At 39.6% G+C, this 19783-nt stretch overlaps 1 protein-coding gene and 1 long non-coding RNA gene across 2 annotated transcripts in view; both read right to left on the bottom strand.

The window, feature by feature from the left end:
- PPM1L (protein phosphatase, Mg2+/Mn2+ dependent 1L) overlaps nt 1-19783 on the bottom strand; it is a 239563-nt gene that overhangs the window by 59695 nt on the left and 160085 nt on the right. The window contains exon 2 of the mRNA XM_028504523.2: nt 7449-7623. Within this exon, the coding sequence (XP_028360324.1) occupies nt 7449-7623 (175 nt within the window). The remainder of the gene's footprint in view (nt 1-7448; nt 7624-19783) is intronic.
- LOC118498796 lies at nt 5197-6254 on the bottom strand. Its single transcript, XR_004901262.1, has 2 exons — nt 5877-6254; nt 5197-5673 (listed from the first exon to the last, which is right to left on the bottom strand). It is a non-coding gene; the product is annotated as an uncharacterized LOC118498796 (long non-coding RNA).

Genomic DNA, 19783 nt, shown 5'->3' with positions numbered 1-19783 from the left:
ACTCCAGGACAGACTGCAATGACTAAAGATGTCTCAATGACCCATCAGAGGAGACCATGACCCTAAAAGGTCTCACTTGGGGAACTGATGAATATTCTGCTGAAACCCTCCCCTGAGCGCTCCCCTAAGATTCCAGCCTGCAGGAGAGAGAGACAAGAGCCTCAAGACAAAGGGCTCAGCACAGGTAGGCTCTCCTTCAGTGGAGCAGCAGGTGCCATTTTCCTGTTCCTTCTTTCCCTCCACTCCTTTCTTCACAGGCAGAGTGTCCCAAACTCTACAGCAATGGGCAGCTGCAGCCTGACCTGACTAATTCCCAGACCTGCCCCAAAGCCCCCTTTCATCTGACCTCCCGGGGAGCTAAGGCAGCCCAGCCTAGGCTCTCCTGTTGCTTTTTCTGTGCTAAGCCCTCCCTTGCCTCACTGACCCTAACTTTAATAAATGTATCCTCATCATCACCTGGATTCGTGTTGTGAAATCCTTCCTACACAAATTCAAGAAGCCACACACTGCAGCTGGCCCTAGGTAGACCCACTCAGGGCCAGGACCATGTCTGGTAACACATGGAGAAATAGTATTATATTTCAATGTCACGTGAGAAAAAAATACCAAGTTAGGCAGAAATCATTAAAACCCAGCAGAGTATATTGATTAGAAGTAAATGTACTAAAAATGGTGTTTATGTTTAAGTGGTAGAATTAGAAATTTTCTTTTCCTCTTCTATTTTTCCATATTTTAAAAGTGTTTCAAATGTATTTATATCACTCTTATAATGGAAAGATAGAAGTTAATTTTTTTACAGAAAATCAGAAGTTGTTGTCAGGGGTTGCCCAACCAATACTCAATTTCCTTCTAAAAAAATTCTTATGGGTCCCTGTTGTTCTCTTCCCTCTAAATCTTGTCAGCAAGCTTCTGGCAAGAATACCTTTTGAGCACAGCAATGGGTCCTGATTGAAGGTGTAAAGTAAAGAAACCTTAGTGTCACTTCTCCCCTTAGGAGCCATTTGAGAAGCACCGAGGAAGAGAAATTCACTCTATTTGTTAGAGTGCGCAACTTCTTGCACATGCCTTTTATTGCATTTTTTATGTTCTTACAAAACCTGAAAAGGCCTTAAATAATTCACAATCTCTTTTTCTAGATTTGGTTTCTCGATATATGTTCAATTTTTTCCCATGACAGGAATTGGCTTTCCTTATGAGATCACTGATTACTCTGACAATAATGGCTCAATTAAATCGTAGATGTAACTTTCAGGTACCACCCATTCAAAAAAAGAATAAAATAAGCTCAATAGGAGGTAACCCTCCAGCTACTTTCTAAATTGCTTAGAACACATACCCCCACCCTTTTAAAACACTATTTTTCCAAAAAGTACATTGCAGTACGTGGTGTGTCTTCCCAGCAGATAGCTTTGCTTGGGCTCCTCTCTCAGGAACTTCAAGTGCAGAGCTGCATCAGGGGATCACAAAGCAGAGGCTGCAAATGAATGCTGTCCCTTCTTTCTCACCTCCCGGCATTTGTAAAGGGATCTGCAGGTCCCCAGCTTTAACTGAGGCCCAAACGAACACAATAAACAGCCAGCTGAGTTCTCTCCATCCCTCGCCTGCAGCGTCTGGTTCACGTTCTACTTGTAAGTTCTCTTTTTACATGGCAGGAACATATGCTCATTGGAATGCTATGTGGGTTTCTAGTAAGATCAGAAATAAACATTGGTGGTCTTAGGTTTGACTTTGAGAAGGAGGTCTAAGCTGAAACTCGGACAACTGTCTTGAGGCCAGAAGCAAGACACCACCACTGGCCGGCCAATCCACCCACCACAGATGTACTCAGCTTTTCCCAGACTGTGTCTCCCACGCCTTACAGTGCTTGAGTGGGCAGCAAAGAATATCACTCTCAAAGAAAAGGGCGTGCTCCCCTCACAAGTCCCTCAAACACAAGGCCCGATAAGCCATACTACTTCATCCTTAACAAGGGAATATGTAGGTTATTTATTCATGCCTAAACTTAAAAATAAATTTAAAACAATTTATTGCTTAAAGAAATATAAACAATATACCAGCATAAAAATAAATAATGCGAGGAAAGATTCCCTCTCCTGCTATTTCAACCCTTCAGCTTTTGCCCACTGTAACAAATAATGAGTATTTAGGTTAATGATGTGCTCTGAGATAGTGTAAAATGCTATTTTGATCACTTCTCAAATCTTGCCACTTCTCCCCTTGGAAATTTATGTCTAAGCCCAATCTATTGAAATGAAAATACACATGGCCTCCAATTACAATAAAAATATTACTAGATCAAGTGTAAACCATATCTTCTTACTCTGGATTTTGTTAGGCCTTAATAAATGTCAGTAAAAATCCCTAATCTACCTGAATGATGATCCATGAATGACGACTCGGCACCTCTCCTTCCAAAATCCAGTTTTGCCTGGCTCCCCAGCCCACCAATAAAAGTATGCCTGGGCATCTTCATGTGTGGATGCTAGGAAGGCTGAGTGATGGTCTTTGAACCTAATATTAGGTAAATTACATGGGCTGTGTGAGGAGACAGGAGATGGGCGATAGAGAAAGCAGAGAGTTCAAGAAGAAGCTGCATGCGACCTTGCAGAAGCTATGGCTCCCTGCGTTTTCCATTGCCAAGAGACCAGAATCAGAGTTTTAGAAATGGGAGACATCTATGAGATCGTGTTCATTCCTCTGACTTACAGGAGAATGATCTCTACGGAGATTTAGTGACTTATTCAAGGTCATATATCTGGTTGGAACAGGGCTGGGAATAGAATCTGGGTCCTTTGGTTCAAAGACCTCTTTCAATCATTCCACAAAACATCTTTATTCCTGTAATAATCAGAACTTAAAAATAAATTATTTGGGTGAAAATCTTTCTAAAATGGTTTACGCAATTCCAATTTTCACATATAGAGTATAATCAACATTATTGAACCTTTTCTTTTGTGATTCAAGGTCATCATTATGAAAATTAATGATGTCAACTCTGTGTATACCGCAGTCTGCGAATGCTTATTTGACTTGAGTGTAGCACCACGTTGGGAATATGATAACTGTTTTTTACAGATTTCTATGAATTTATTCATTGCTCTTATTCCTTGCTGCTCTCAGTATCACCCCCTTCCCTTTCTTTCCAATTCTAATTCTGAACCGATGCTTTCTAAAGTCTGTTCTCCCGAGTAATATGAAATGCAGACAAATGCATACCATATTCATTGCAGCATTATTCATAACAAAAATGAAAACCATAAATGTTCAACATAGGAGAATGTTTAGTGAGTAGTACTTTCAAAGTATAGAATATCATGTAGTCATTAAACTTACTGTCATGTGAAGAAGTTTTAATAAGATGAAAAAGCACTTATGTAATGGTGCTAAGTGAAAAAAATAGGATATAACACTGCTAGATATCAATAGCATTTCAAATATGCTTAGAGTGAGGGAAGCATGCCAAGTGTTTACAATGGTAGGGTTACTGATGGTTATTATTCTCTTACTACACCATTTTACTTATTTCTACTTGTTTCTATAATAAAAGTATAATACTCAATATCAGAACAAGAATTTTTATTTACTTATTTTTAGAGAGGGGAAGGGAGGAAGAAAGAGAAAAAGAGATATCAATGTGTGGTTGCCTTTCATGTAGCTCTCCCTGGGGACCTGGCCCACAACCCAGGCATGTGCCCTGACTGGGAATCAAACCAGCGACCCTTTGGTTTGCAGCCCATGCTCAATCCACTGAGCTACAGCAGCCAAGCTAGAACAAGAATTATTAAAAATATCACATTGGAAAATATAATCTAACTGGTGAGAACTATATGAAATGAAAAATATATAGATGCTAAGTGAAAATCCAAAGCTTCTGTGACACTGTAGGGCCACATGTGGCTTTTACTTCCTTCTTGTTTCTTTGCTGAATGTCAGGTTGCAGGATAGTGGAATTGTGGAAAAGTATATAAAGTGTTAAGATACGTATGTATTTAATGGGGAAGAGAGGAAGCTGAGAGGGGAAGACAGAGAAGAGAGAGGCGGGACAAAAGGTTCTGACCCAACGCTTTTAGACAGATATCTAAGGATTTTTCACTAATTGGTTTTTAGATGCTTAGAAGCCACAGACAGTGGTAACTGTCCTCAAGTCACAAGGCTGATTTATCAGTGGATGGGCACTAAGGATAAATTAACCTCTCTACAGAAAAGGAGTCTTCTAATTAACAATTAACTACTTCCTAAAACTGGGAGAGCTAAATTAAGAATATGAGGAAGTAAAAATTGGGAGAGCATGGAAAGAAGCTAAGCAGTTGAAGGAAATGAATGTCTTAGAAGAAGATGTTTAGGTCTGAAGGTATTAGATATTATTGCTACCTTCCTATTCTATTTCCTGATTCTTTTGTATTACAGTAAACTATTTTTCTAATAGCAATAACTTTTCTTATTTTCTCCTTGCTCTTTGAATGAGATCCTTAATTTATAGGCAATGCAGGAGAAGGCAGTTTTGCTTTTACAACATACAGTGACATTCACTGACTAATGCGTACACAGCCCCCTCCAAATGTGTCACCCAATGCAGAAATGACCAAGGGCAGAGTGAGCCCAGAGTGGCTGATTTAACAATAGATGTTGCTTGACTTCTCAAAGCTTCTGGAGCTCATTTTTAAACATTTGCCTCTGCCACCCCAAACATTACATACCAAGAAAGAAACTCTGACTATTTTAAACTGGTCTGAGGGACAGACGAGAAGCAGATCTGCTCTCACTCAGCATTAGTGCACATGTAATATGATTTGTAAGGACTTCCTCAAATATGGTATACAGTGGGGTCTCGAGAAGCGATTTGTCTATAAAGAGAATCTCCTTTGTTTGTAGTCTGAGAGACGCATGACTCATCATACAGATAGCAGCATGAGGGGGATATCCGGTAAAGGATCAAGACCAGAAATTTTGTTAGACAACTGAGACATTTTTTTCCATGGTCAATTTGGTCAAGAACCAATTCATTCGAGAACCAAGATGTTTGAGAACCGAGGTTTGACTGCACTTTATCATAATAACCTTGTGAGATATTATTAGCCCAAATTTATAGATGAAGAAACAGAGGCTCTAAGACATTAATTTGCTAAAGATCACTGTTAAGCTAAGAGGAAAAGCCTGGAATTTAGATTCTCTGACTCTCAGTCCTGTAGTGACTTCCACTGCTCCATGCTGCAGAGTTTATTGATACGTTGATTCTGTGCCCAAGCATTGGCTCCCAAAGGCCACGTACACACGTACCTCTGCGGATTAGGAGGTGCTCAACAACACTGCAGCTGAGTGGAAAATTACCCCGAAGAAGGAAAATCTGCGTGGCGAGAGGTGGCAGCTGGTGTTCCTTTCCTCTTTGGTGTCCACGTGGGCCCTTCATCCCACAGACCGCATCTCTCATCTTCACAAACCCACACTCGCCATTGATCTTCAGGGTTTAAACTAATGCCCTCGCCTGGAGAATTCCGTCAAAAACTTGAGCCACTTTCACTATTGATTTACTCCACACGCCCCTGGCTTAACTAATAGCTTGTGAATACCATAGAATATGCTTATGCCCAAATTCCTCAGAAATTTTTATCCTGAAGTCAGGCATGGGTGTTTTAGCTCCCCAGCGAGACTTTAAACAAGATCTGTGTTTTTGCCCTGGCTGGTATAGCTCAGTGGATTGAGCGCGGGCTGCGAACCAAAGTGTTGCAGGTTCAATTCCCAGTCAGGGCACATGCCTGGGTTGCAGGCCGTGACCCCCAGCAACCACACATTGATGTTTCTCTCTCCTTCTCTCTATCTCCCTCCCTTCCCTCTCAAAAAAAAAAAAAAAAAAAAAAAAAAAGATCTGTGTTTTCAACGTCTGATTCCTCCCTGCCTTTTCAGGACTCTTCCCTCTTTCTTCCAACTGCCTACTATATCATTATGCATTTAACAAGTGCCAACTGAGTGATTGAGAGCCCCCATAAGTGCAGTGACAGCCAACTCGATTTGTAATAGAAGGTTGGAGTCCCAGCTCCACAACAAAGTAACTGTGTTACTGCAGGCAAGTCTGTGGTCTCAGTTTTCTCTTCATAAAATGGTTTTGGGGGCAGGAAGTAAGTGAAACACATAAGTTCCGTGATCTCTGATATGCTGTAAATATTATTTTGATTAGGCTAGTGGTAGTCTTCCTTTACTTCCCTTCATCAGGGATGAGAGGAAAGTGGAATGAGAATTCCAAAGACAGGAATCTTAAAAACAAGGCAAATGCAGAAACCACGTAACTAACCACCTGGCAGGAGGAAGAAAGGCAATGTGTCTGGAAAGTTAATCAAGCCAAAGGGCATCAGAGAAAGCAGAGGTGTCCCGGGCAAGGCCAGAAATGCGGGTCCTGTCTGAGAGGGACGCAAAGGTGTCAGATGGTAGAATGTAAGTGGGGACAGTTTAATAATTTAAAAAATTATGTTAGTGGTTGGGCATATGTAGCTTAATGTCTGTTTTTTAAATTTTCTCTTCTGGCTGTTATTCGAGCTTGAAATCAAATGTTAAGAACATCACCACTGAGACTGTTTAGATCAGGAGAAAGAAAATAAGATGCATGCTAACAGCTTCCTTGTAAGAATAAAAACAGAAGATCCTAGTATGAAAATAGGGATAGATACTATCAATATTTGACCATTAAAAACCTATTTTCCTGTACCCTTTTCTCCGTTTTGTTGGGTTGAGGGAAGTATGGCGATTTTAATCAGGATATTTATCCTAACTTCAATTTCATTTAAGATTTTAATAATTCCAATATTAATTTTGGAATTTAATATTGCACTGGTTTCATTAAAACTGGGTTTAAGCTGACAGCCCATGTAATAGATAAAAAATGGTTTTATAAGGAGGTCTGTCTACACCCTTGGATAGGATGAACTTGTGGGAGGCAGTGAACCCAAGTATCTGGTGTGGTATTAGGGGCTAGGGTTCAAATGAAGAGCTAAAGAAAAAGAAAATCAAGTTCAGCCTGAACCTTTAAGAAGAAAAATGGCACCTCTTTAGAAAAGAAATTCTCTGAAATTAAAGAATAATACCTGAAGCAAATAACAATTCTTGGATTATCGGTTGTAAAAGTTTTCAGCTGATATCCAAAATTGAAGTGACACTTTAAAAGATTAAATCAGTAAGAGTACACGATTGAAAAAAGGCCAGAAAGTTCTATTTTAAAAAGAGCAAACATTTAAAAGGAATCTGATATTTAAGAGATGTTTTTAAGGATGTCCTAATGAAATCTTTGATACTAAAACTGCAGAGAAGAAACGCACTGTTAATCCATGATAAATAACTTTGAGTCAGGTTTGCCCTTCATCTTCCACCTCAGAGAAGGACTTACATTTAACTAGTCTATAAAGAAATTTCTTCAGGGAGAAAAAATTGTGCACCTAAGTGTGTATCAAAGACAAACATACCTGCTTCATCATAAGACACAGTCAATTTTTCCAGCATCTCTCGGTCAATTGATAGGATCTGCTGTTCGAGGATTGTCTGGTAAGACAATACACTGTTTTCTTTGTCTTTCTCGTAGTCCTGCAGATGCTGTTTGAGGGCCTCGGGGAGTCGAGATTTTACATATTCAGCCGCAGTCTGCAAATACAACAGGTAGAGAGCCCATTAGTGTGTCTCCTCTGAGGCTTTTCACTTCACCACAGGTGCGCAGGTGCTGCACCTAAAACTCAAAGCACCGGGGAGCCAATCCTTTGGACGAGCACATCCCTGTCATTGCCATTTTTGTCTCCATTGCAATGAATAAGGGGAATCTTCAAATACGCAGAATCACAGACTTCTAAGAGTTTGATACCAGGTAGAAAGGTATAAAAGAAGATGGATTTAGTTTTTCACTCATGGAGTTAGTGCCTGAAGTATCAACAACTATTCCATTAACCACTGAAGGCCCCATAATAGTCATGTTACCGGATATAAAACTATGACTTGCCCTTGTCTAGAAGGCTGAAGCTGGTCATCTCAGCAGCAAGCCTGCCTACACTACTGCATCCATGCTCTGTTTGGTTGTTCTCTATTCATTAATGCTTACACAGGAACTCTCACAAAGTAAAAAGAAAGTAGAGCCCTCTGCATAACCTGATAATATAATAATGGGATAAATGGAAAAAGAAAGTATCTAAGGCAATGATATCCTTTAACCAGAAAAAAAGAGCTGCTTATCGCCTAAATGTCTCGGCCTTTATATATACATTATTCTTAACTTGTTTTTGTTTTTTTTTCTGCCTCTATACTATTGCACGATGCACTGCCAACTAGTAACATCGGAAGTTACCAGCACTGATTTTCAACCAGGTAAGCATGGAAGTGGAAAGAAAGGCATGTATATTTTGACAAAGACCTTCCCAAAGATTCTAATATATTCTTCCGGGGAGCTAGGGAAATAGCATACTCTTCTGTCGTCTAGCTGAGAATCATAGTTAAACAGAATTTTAAGGGATAAGTTAAGTGACAGAGTAGTATGTATGAATCAGGGAAATTGAAATTCTTAAAACGTATCTTTTGAAAACGCCAAGAGTGTGGCATCTCCTTGCTGTGCGTACGGTCTGAAATTGATGAAATAAATGAAAGCATATGTATATTGTTTAAAATCATACTCACAACCACTAGAAACCAAAATAAAATAAACTATTAAAAGAACTGTCTCTGGGGTATGGGCCTAGAATAGAAAAAAAGACACATCTGTATTGTTTAATATATTTTTAATGTTTCTGTAATTAAAAAATTATCTTTAAAATGTTTTTTGTAAACTTCATATTTTTTCTTCTAAATGTTGCACAATTTAGGAGGAAAAGAAACTTGCCAGAACAATGACAACTGACTTCCAGGAAAAGTCCACTGGGACATAGTGGGGAAAGTTGTTTTTCAGTCTTCAGAGTAGCCAAATATAGCACACAGCACTTTTTATATTCAGATTCATATTTATATCCCCTAAAGTCAGTCACTGATGAAATCACAACTTTAAAATATCACCAAACATTGTTCAATTTATCTGCCAGCCACCTAGTGCAGAACAAATGAAGTTATTCCATAAAATGTAAATGGACTCAGTATATTAGTACAACAAATTTAATTCTAGAGTTTAGTATCAATTTTCTCTTGACACTGGACAATGAAGAGGCACACTGCAGAATAACTATTTTTAAACTCATATTACCTTCCTATTCAGTATACATCTGTCTTTAAGTTTTTCCCTTGGAAATATCTGTGAGGTACAGGGAATAATTCTATAATGCACATTTTACAAATACTAGTGTACTCTGTATAACTGAAAGCACACCACACTTTTCCTTCCAATTGTATCCACTGATCTACTTTTCTAAAATTATGATACAGGTCTTTAAATAGAACCTATATTTTTTGCTATATTGAATTTATACTTGGACATTTCATTTCTAAAACAGTATAACTTCATACATAGAGTTCTTTGCATTGGAAAAGATTCTTAGAGGGACAAAAAGAAATAATTTCAGCAAAATACTAGATTCTTACAAGATATTTCAAGAAATCACCTTATACTGTGACAATGCTTTAAATGTATTCAAATGGCAGTTAAAACCTTATGCTCAAGCATGCTCCTATGCTTTAAAACCAGGTTGTCATACAAGTACCATATTATCCCACTTATGTGCGGAATCTAAAAAAAAGAAAAGAATACAGAAACCAAACTCATAGATGCAGAGAACAGATTGCTGATCACCAGAGGCAGAGGTGGGGAGAAGGGTGCAAAATGGGTGAAGCTAGTCAAAAGGCACAAACTTCCAATTATAAAATAAATAAGTCCTGAAGATACAATGTATGGCATGGTGACTATAGTGAATCATAAATACTGTATTGATAGTTAAAAGTTGCTAAGTGAGCAGATATCTAAAGTTCTCATCACATATATACACAAAATGTGACTGTGTGTGGTGATAGATGTTAACTAGACTTACTGTGGTGATCCTTTTGCTGTTTGTACAAATCTCAAATCATTATATTGTGCACCTCAAACTAATATAATGTCAATTATATCTCAATTAAAAAACAGGCCTCTGTATTATTAACTGAGATTGGAATTATTGTACAAGTAATGTATAATACAAAGAGTATTTTAAAATTTCAAATTTCGATAAAATTCAAAAATGAAGTGAGAGACAAAATTAAAATCTAGGACTATTTACCCATTTTTAATCAATAAGAGCTACTGGAAGTTTAAATCCTTAATTGCATATTCTTATAACCTAATTATTCTGGAAACAGTAATACACGGTGGGGCAAAAAGTAGGTTTGCAGTTGTGAGTATGTGAAACACGGAGTTACTCTTGTATTACCTATTAATTATTGTACATTTCCCATACAAACAATTGTAAACCTCCTTTTGCCACCCCCACCTGCATTGTTACCATTATCAGAATCTTGCATTTGTGCAGTACTTCATACTTCTCCGAGCAATGCATGTTGTTACCATTCTGTGTCTTCACAACAACTTTCAGTGAAAGCAGCCAAATTATTGGTTTTGGCCAATCCTTCGCATCTTTCAAAGTTGGGCTCAAATGCTATGCACTCTTTTAGTAAACCCACCTGAGGACCATGGATGAACTTACAGGTCTTTACATAGGTATCTGTGTAAGTATAGGTATTTTAGCTCCCCAGTTTGGCTGAAATAAGGACTGTATCTTACAAAATTTGCATGCATTTATGTTATCCATGCCAACTTCAGTCTGGACGAGAGGAAAGGCCTGGAGTAAACCCTGTAAAGAGCACTCAGTGGACGAAAAGGATGAATGGTAAGAAGCAGAATGACTGAGGATCTAAATTCTGGGAACCTAGTTGGCAGAATGCTGACACTGGTCATTATGCTACAGAAGCTATTTACTGTTTGTTAAAAAAAATGGCTACCTGGAGTGCAAAGTGTAATTTAAAAGCTGCTAACTGTTTCACAATTCATCTTTAAAAGAAAACCTGTCAGCCATCCAATTCCAATTTATCGAGTGTCTGCTGAGTATGGTGCAGTCGACTTGACACCGTTGGAAGAGCAAGCCTTTGCCGCAAAGGAACCTGACATTTTAATGTGCAAGCAACACACATGTGAAGTACTGGAAAAACACATTTCCCAACGCGATACAAAAACAGGCATGAATCTTGAGATGAATTAAGATATCTGTTTAACGTAAGAGCTCTGTTCAGTGCTGGCCATCCTCTGGGGAGACAAATTGATAAGGGATGAGAGAAAGAATCAGGAAATCATTCTAGTGGAGTTTAAAGATCAGTTTTGAGGTAAGGAGCATTTACTGAAGGAAAGAAATGCAATCTAGAAGATAATGACTATGAGTTCACAGGGAGAAATAATAAGAAATGAAGTTGGTAGGAGAAAGCTGGTAGTTGAAGGCATACCTCCCTGTTAAACAGGGAGTTTTGACTTGTAGCAGTAGCAGGAAACTGAAAAATGTTAAGGAGTAAATGATCAAATATTGTCTGAGGAAAAATGTGCTTTGAGCGGAGTCTGAAATGCACTGAAAAAAATTCAGATGGGGGAGTGGGTGAGGGGATTGGATGAAAGAAGGTGAAGGGATTAGCGAAAGAACATAGATGCCTAGCCCAAAGACACAGACCACACTGCGGTGAAGGCTGGGGGAGCGGGTGGGGGCTGGCGGGAGGTAGGCAAAGGCGGTGGGGGCGGGGGGATAGGGGACATCTGTAATAGTTTCAACAATAAAATTTTTGTAAGATTTCATTTATTTACTTTTAGAGAGAGGGGAAGGGAAGGACAAAATAAGGGAGAGAAACATCAATGTGTGCTTGCCTCCCATGCACCCCTACTGGGGACCTGGACTGCAACCCAGGCATGTGCCCTGAGTGGGATTTGAACCAGCAACCCTTTGGTTTGCAGCCCATGCTCAATCCACTGAACTACACCAGCCAGGGCTAAAAAAATATTTTTAAAAGATAAAATGCACTGAAATGGAGTGAGATTAAAGCAAGGAGACGAGTACCAAATCTGAAGGAAAGGAAAGCTGGTCTTCTACACTGTGACTATAAATCAAACAATCTTAGACAGAAAATGAAAAAAAGTGACAAAAACTTTAAAATAGTTACATCTTTTACCTAGCAAATGTCTTTCTAGGAATCTATTTTTTAAGAAAAAGTCAAAGATAAGCATCAAAGACTTGTGTGCAAACATGTCTGGACACTGGCTGATTAAATCCTGAGATGCCCACACAATGGAAAACAATGCTGCTATTAAAGGCATGTTATGGCATGTCAACTATACTTTAAAACTAAAATTTAAAAACTCATCAGTAAAAATAATCCTATTATGAAAAAGTACTAACTTACATGGGAAAATGTTCATAACAAAACACAAATGTTCAAAACAAAAGTTTCTATACTACATGTATGAGGAATCATCTTAATATGTACCACTAGTTATCTCAGAATAGTAAAAGTTTGAGTGATATAAATTTTTCCTCTGTGTAGTTTTCAGTGTATTTAAATTTTCCTAAAAGAAACATAATAGAAAAATGATTGACCACTGACCAGATGATGGAGCACTGTGCTGAATGCTTTACATGCATCATTTATGTGGTCCTCACAACTGCCCCACAGGGCTACCCCAGTGAGGAAACAGACTCAGAGAGGTTGAACAACTTAGCCTTGGTCATGCAGTGAGCGGTGGAGCAGGACACACCAATTGCTTTTGAACCAGAAAAGAAAAAAATTAAAGTTTTACAAAGAAGGTGCTGCCTACTATGGACATTCCTTTGTAAGGTAAAGCAGCTGGAGAAGAGAAGAAAGATCCCAGGAGCCAAGATTTGTGACACATGGGGAAAAATAGGTAGAATGGCTTCAATGGTGCAAAACTAGAAACTAAAGCTGATGGAAAGTAGTGAGAAAACTGAGTAAAGTGAAATAATATATTAAATTTACCTTTCAATATTTAACTGTAAGCCTGAAAACTACCCACCTCTTCATATTTTATGGACTATCCACTCCTCCCCTCAAGAAAAGAATACCTTTCAGAGGAAAAGATATTAGACTTATTTAATAAAACTCCAAAGAAATAAATACCAGAGTAATGATTTTGGTTATAAGTTCCAAAGAGGCAAAAGCTATTTTCAAGAAAAGATATTGAATTAAATTGTAATAAGTGCCCCCATTAGCAAAAGATCACAAGTAAATTAGACTGATGTTAAAAACATTTTTAGTATGTATTTTTCTCTGGTAATTTGTAAAGGTCAAGTTACTATTCATTTTGAACTTTAACAAACTTAAAAACAGGCTTCTGATACCCTTAACTATGAAAACATGCCTTACAATTTTTATTTAATACTGCATATGTCATAGTTATGGGAGTCTTTAATTTTTCTCTCCACTCCTTTTAAATCAAATGTTGTATTTTACTACCAATTTTTACTAGCCTACAGTATGCAATTTTATATTTTTATTTTATTTTTTATTTTATTTATTTATATTTTAAAATTTTAGGTATAATATTCAAAAGGAAGAAAGTTCCCCTACATTTGATAAGTTCTTACTTAAAAGGCATTTGGAAAACCAAGGACCGGGGTCCATCGGTACCTGTGCAACGACTCATCACAAACGTTGCTGCCGCTGTGAAGACCCAATTTCAAAGCGACGTTGAAAACCCGGCAGAGGACGGTCTGAGAACACAAACCTGGGAAACGTGTCTGAAGAAGAAATACCCACTTTGGCCTCAAGGATGGTCTGCCAAAGTGTGCTTTGCCAAGAAAGAAGAAAAGTTTCATAATCTTAATATCTTTCAAATTCTCTGATTTTACGAACTACCCATCCCCTTCCCTTTATTTAACACGCACACACACGGTTCTAATTGGCTGAGAGAACGCTGCAAACGCCTTTGGAAGGAATGGGACAAATAATCGACGGCAGTGCCTTTCCGTTTAGATTTACCCCACATACCTGCCTGACTGGGAACACACATGCTCCTGCTCCCTCTACGTGTTGATTGTGAACTGGGCACAGGCTTCTAAAACTGGATGGAAAGGAGACTACAGCAAAGGGACGACTTAAGGGTCAAGTTAACGCGGTTCTCACCCACGATAAGGCGCTAAATCTGGCTGGCCGGGTATCTGACCAGTGACCCTCAGGCTGAGAAGCAGGTCTGGCACTGAGAAAGACAAAGAAGGGACATAAGGCCGGAAATCAATCCCCAAACACTGGGCAGGAAAATAGCTGCATTTTTGGAAATGGTAATTCAGGAGCTACCGCTAGGTATTTACAAGGAGAGATCATAAAGGAGATCCTTCCCATTCCATCCACACGGGGATAGAAGAGAGAAGGGAGCAATAATACTTTTGTTGCAGGCAAGGTTTCCCTGCCCTTGAAAGAAGTGAACGTGCATGGGCTGACTTGGCAGCAGCCAGCACGCAGACTACACGGTAATTCACTTAGGTCCACCTTAAAACCCCTCTTTCTGCGGGTAACATTATTAACTTAGGACAACTGCTCTCAGCTTCGGGCACTTTTAAACAGTCACAGTGAGCGCCCTTGCCCACCAGGGAGAGGACATAATAAGGCAAGAGAGTTGTTCTTCTCACACCTGCCAAGAGTGTCATTTTTTTTGTTGTTGCCATTTTTAATCTCTGCCACTTCTAACCTGGAGGGAACCACGTACATAAGAAAAGCATCTTTGAGAAGACCATCTTGTATTCCCAAATTCATAACTCTGCCCCAAGAAGGCAAATTTGATTCCTTCAAGAGAAACGATATCAGGAAAAAGTCCTGGGCTTACCCCTGAAACGTGTAAGTGAAATCCAATGCTTACTGTGGAGATTAAAGATTGCTCTGGAGAACCAAAGCTGTGGACGTGCAAATGCTAGTCGTGTAACAGAAAGACCGCCGCTGAGGGCGTAACACTCAGCATGGGTGGGGTTTGAAATCATATAACCTACTTACTATAAAGACTGAAGTTTTCATTTACTTTAAACATTAAGGTGATGGCTGTTACAGGTTATTCCCAACAATTCCTCTGGAACTTCCCAAATGACAAACCTGTAATCACTTTATCAGTCGTCTCAGCCACTTTTAATCCGAGGCCGTTTCACTTGGTGGTACCGCACACGACAGCGTGAGATGGAACTGCAACTCCACGTCCTGAAAGGATGACGGCTTCCCTGCCCGAGGACAGTGGTGTTTTTATTTAATAACTTAAACTACCTCCCTTTTCTAAATCCCTGCTGTCTGATTGTAGTAAGATATCGAATACGGTATGGTTTAGTCATGTGGTCATTTTCCTAATCTTAATATTTTGGTCAAATCTACATTAAAACCCTCAAGGATTAAAAAATGTGTCTGTATACAGTCAGAAGGAAAGTTACGATTACTTCTCTACTGCCGAAGTGATGCTTACAGGATTCTTTGCCGCTCAGTTGCCACACACATTACAGAGTCTCACGTTCCTTCTTTTAACTGCTTTTTTAAAGCACACACCCCTCTCAGATCTCCTGGTATGGCGACACAGAAACAGCCCAGCAGACGTCTTCATAAATCCGATGAGAGAGCAAGCAGCCTGCAACCCCAGCTGTCCTGGTAAATTTCTGTGATAGGTGAGTTCCCATGTTCTCAGCAGTTATAGAAAGAAGTAAGGAATTGTTTCACATTCTACACACTTGAGATGTAACAGAAGAAAAATGTTGGGTAATGTTTACAGAGAGAAAATGTTTCCTATTTCAAAGATAATTATAGCAATTGATGAAAATCCCTTCCATTTCTGAATTCCGGGCTATAAAGCTTGAGGAAAACTTAACTTCTGCAAGTGATATCCAAGGGTGTTCTAGAAAGTCCCATGCAGAATGCTGAGTGAAAGTACCCTTAGGGATTCAGAAAGCCAATGGGACCAACAATTATGAATGAATTAAAACATACTCCTGAGTTATTAAGCAAAAATGTAGCTACGGCAATGGAGCAGTTCCTTAGGAAGGCAGCCAAAGCTTAGTTAGACAAATGTTCCTTGTCTGGCCTTTGGGCCAGAGAACCCCTCTTGGGCCTCACTTGACTTCTGCCCCACAGCTACAAAATTTGGCTAAACTTGATCAGTGTTTCTCAAGAGTGGTACTTCAGCCAACTGATTCTGAATCACCTGGAATAGGGGAGGGAATGTCTTCTTAAAAATGCAGGATATTGGTCCTGTTGCATTTTTATAAATTGAGATATTTCAGTTACAATTCTGGAATCTGCATTTTAAACTTGTGCTACATTTTAACAAGCTCACTAAAGAACGAACCCCACCAGTTTCTACCCCTTAGAGTTCCAGTGTTATAAGGTCTAGGCATGTGTATTTTTGCAAAACTCTACAATGAATACTGATGTACATCCAGACTTGTATCAGACCCTCCACAATAATAGCCTTTCTGCACCCCCCGAGACTGAGTTTGACAAGTACATATTTTTAATTCTTGTAAAAATCTTGAGTGTATGCAGTGACATTCTCACACAGCCTATACCCTCAGTGCCACAAGCTTTTTTTTTATCATATAAAATTGCCAACCTGCACAGTGTCTGAAAGGCTGAGCCCTCCCTAAAGCAAGCTAACTGACCTTGAGTATTTCAGCACATAAGCACCTGGAACCCTTTTCCGACAGCTTGTGGGCAGTCAAGCAAGTCTCAGCAAGCTGTGTGAGACAGGCCACAAAATGACCTGTGGCAAAGCACCTGGAAAACACAGTGATTTCCTCTTGTCTGTGCCCCAGCAGGGACAGAACATTGGCTTGACCTCAGCTGGGGACAACCAGTGGAATTTTAAAGCCTGGAAAGTCTCAGCAGAACATAGCAGAAAGAAAAGCAAATCAGCATCACCAGCAGTGTTGTATAACTTTGCATACAGATTTTGAAAGGGTATCTTATTTTAGCAAGAGGAAAATGGGATACCTAATTGCATGGAACAGCTATAATTTCAGCAGTGAATGCACCTGCTTGTGTAAATATAAAACAACACATTTTAAAATGTGAATGGGCAAATAGTTCACGGACTTACAGAGAAAAATATATCCTTTCCAAGTCCTGCTTCAACTCTGAAAGGCAACACTTAGATGAGCAGGGATGCAGTCATGGGCTACATCCCTTCAATTAATATTCGAGTCTCTACCCTGTGCTGGGCACTGTGCTAGTTGCTAGGAATAAAGGTGGGCAAGAGTAGTCATGTCTCTGTCCTTACGGTGCTTATGGTCTAGTGGGAGACAAAAATCACCCAAATACTCACTAAAGTGCATAGAAGTGCTCTAAGGAAAGAAACAAGGTTCTTTTGAGTAGGGGGGATCTAAACAGCCTGATGGGGAGGAGGGAGGCCTCCCTGAGAGTGAGGCTTCAGCATAGATCCATAATTTGATCAGGAGGTTCACAGGTAAAGGGGAAGGAGGAAGGAGGAAGAAAAGGTCAGTACAGGCAGTCGAGAGAGCATTTTTATTGATATGAATTTTCAAAAACGCAGACAAGTGAAAGCCAGGGGTGCATAAAAGCTGCAGTCTACTGGAGGGAAGGCTTCGGCAGGGACTTGTGCTCTGAGGCGTTAGACACCCGCCTCCGGTCTGATGAGAAACCGAAGGAAGAAAGCAGTGTGCACTGTGTTTGCCCGAATAAAACCGAGTAACTTTTTGCCTTGGTGGGGCACAGGGACGGGGGATTCATTTCTGCACTTTTTTAAAATACAGGTTTATGATATAGAATCCAAGAGGAGCGAGGTGAGGTCCCAAAGACTTCACTGCCCAGTCTACGCCTCGTGTATTCTTCACTTTCTCCTTCTCACCCATCTTTGCTTAGCAGAGGCAACTGCTAGAGCCTCGGCCCTCCTTCCACAGTCCTCTCAAGGGCTGAATTTACACCAAGTTTGACCTCTCTGCAGTAACATAAAGCGTTGTAACACGTGTGGGTGCCTTACACTATTCATTTTGTTTTTAAGTCAGAAAATGTGTTTGTTTCTGAAGAGGTAAAATAGGGTCAACTGATAAGCATCCACTTGCTTGGAATCATGCCCCAAACTGTAAAATTCTTGCCCTAAAAGTCAGAGGAATAAAACTAAAACGAGCTTTTCTCTTTTCAGAAATGCATGGAAGTTGCCTCCGCAGGGTAAGAAAGAAGTCCAGTGGTCTCCCCATGCTGAATTCCCCATTACCTTCTTGTGTTAGATACATGGTCCTCTTCCATGCAGAAAGCTCCCCACAACCAGAAGCGGGGGGAAAGGAGTTGACTATACAGGGTAGCCAGTATTTCCCCCTGGGAGAGATTTTATTCAGAAAGGTGAAACCTGGGCAATAGAAAGAGTATTCATACCTGCAGTGGGTTTCCCACCTACTTGGGAGGAGGGCTGGTGAAGCCCTAAGTGAGGTGGGCTGGTCCAGGCAGTCAGATATTTAACAGCCCTGAAAGGTAGGTATGATTATCAATGCTTGGCAGATGAGCCTCTGCATACCTCTTATAGTCCTTTACTCCAATAAAATCTACAGTTTCATAAATAGTATTTTTTTCAAGATTTCATTTATTTATTTTTAGAGAGGGTAGAGGAGACAGGGAGAGAAATATCAGTGTGTGGTTGCCTCTCAAGCGCCCCCTACTGGGGACCTGGCCTGCAACTCAGGCATGTGCCCTAGACTGGGAATTGAATCAGTGACCCTTTGGTTCTCAGGCCAGCATTCAGTCCACTGAGACACACCAGCCAGGGCTCATAAATACTTTGTATAGGCAAGTTTTAGTCATCCACAGCTAAGAAAAATAAGATAGTACAATTGAGATGGAGCCAAGAAGAAAGTTGAGACACAAAATATATCCCTAAGATTCTTTTTCTTTGTTAGAGATGAATTAAAAACTGAGCTCTCTGGCACCCAAAGCAAACATTAATTAATTAATTAATTAATTAATTAATTAAAGGCAACCATCTGCATAGGTCAGTGTTCTTAAAACAGAGGATCAAAATCATGTTTATGGCAGACATTAATCAATCAAAGAATTATTTGCCATTAAGCACAGACCCACTCTGAGAATCCCTCTCAACATAGTATTCCAGGAACCACCAGTCAATTAGAATTCGCATACAAAATGAAACCTGTTTATGAGCCTTGGCCTAAATCCAGGGTGGCAAACTATGGCCCAAACGCCTGTTTTTTTGTAGATAAAGTTCTATTGGAACACAGTCCCACCCAATTGTTTACATATACTCTGTCCTAAAATCTATACCATATGGCTCATTACAAAAAATGTTTGCCAAACCCTAATCTAGATAGATGGGTGAAAACTAAAGCAAAGTGTGTGTGTGTGCGTGTGTTATCGACACTGTTTAACTCACATTATTTGCCTTCATGCATTGAGCACTGTGTTAGGTTCCAAGTGTCTACAAATAAGTTGTGTAGTTGTGTTGTTGCCTGGAAATAGCTCACAATCTAGCTACAGAAATGGCTGAAGAGGTAGTTACAAAACAATTTGATCAGTTCTAAAACATAAATATGTACAATTTACTATGTGAATCCAACAAAGTGAATTAAAAGCTCTAAAGCCCAAAGAGATTTCTTAAATATTTTGTTTCTTTCCACTTGCCCATACAAACTAACTAGTCAGAGGGAGCCTTGGAAATTGTAGCCCTGTAGCGATCCTCAGAGGAAATGGGTGGATAGAAATGCAGCCAGATATGATACAGAGTGGCTGCTTTAACTTGATGTAACATTAAAAATGAAAAGGTCATTAGGCACTCCAAAAACAACGGGCAACTGGTGATGCCTCATAAAAAACTAACTTAAGC

Source organism: Phyllostomus discolor, chromosome 2 (genome assembly GCF_004126475.2).
Source record: "Phyllostomus discolor isolate MPI-MPIP mPhyDis1 chromosome 2, mPhyDis1.pri.v3, whole genome shotgun sequence".
NCBI classification, from domain to species: Eukaryota; Metazoa; Chordata; class Mammalia; order Chiroptera; family Phyllostomidae; genus Phyllostomus; species Phyllostomus discolor.
The sequence above is the reverse complement of the archived record's forward strand: the minus strand, read 5'-3'. Positions and strand labels throughout refer to the sequence as shown.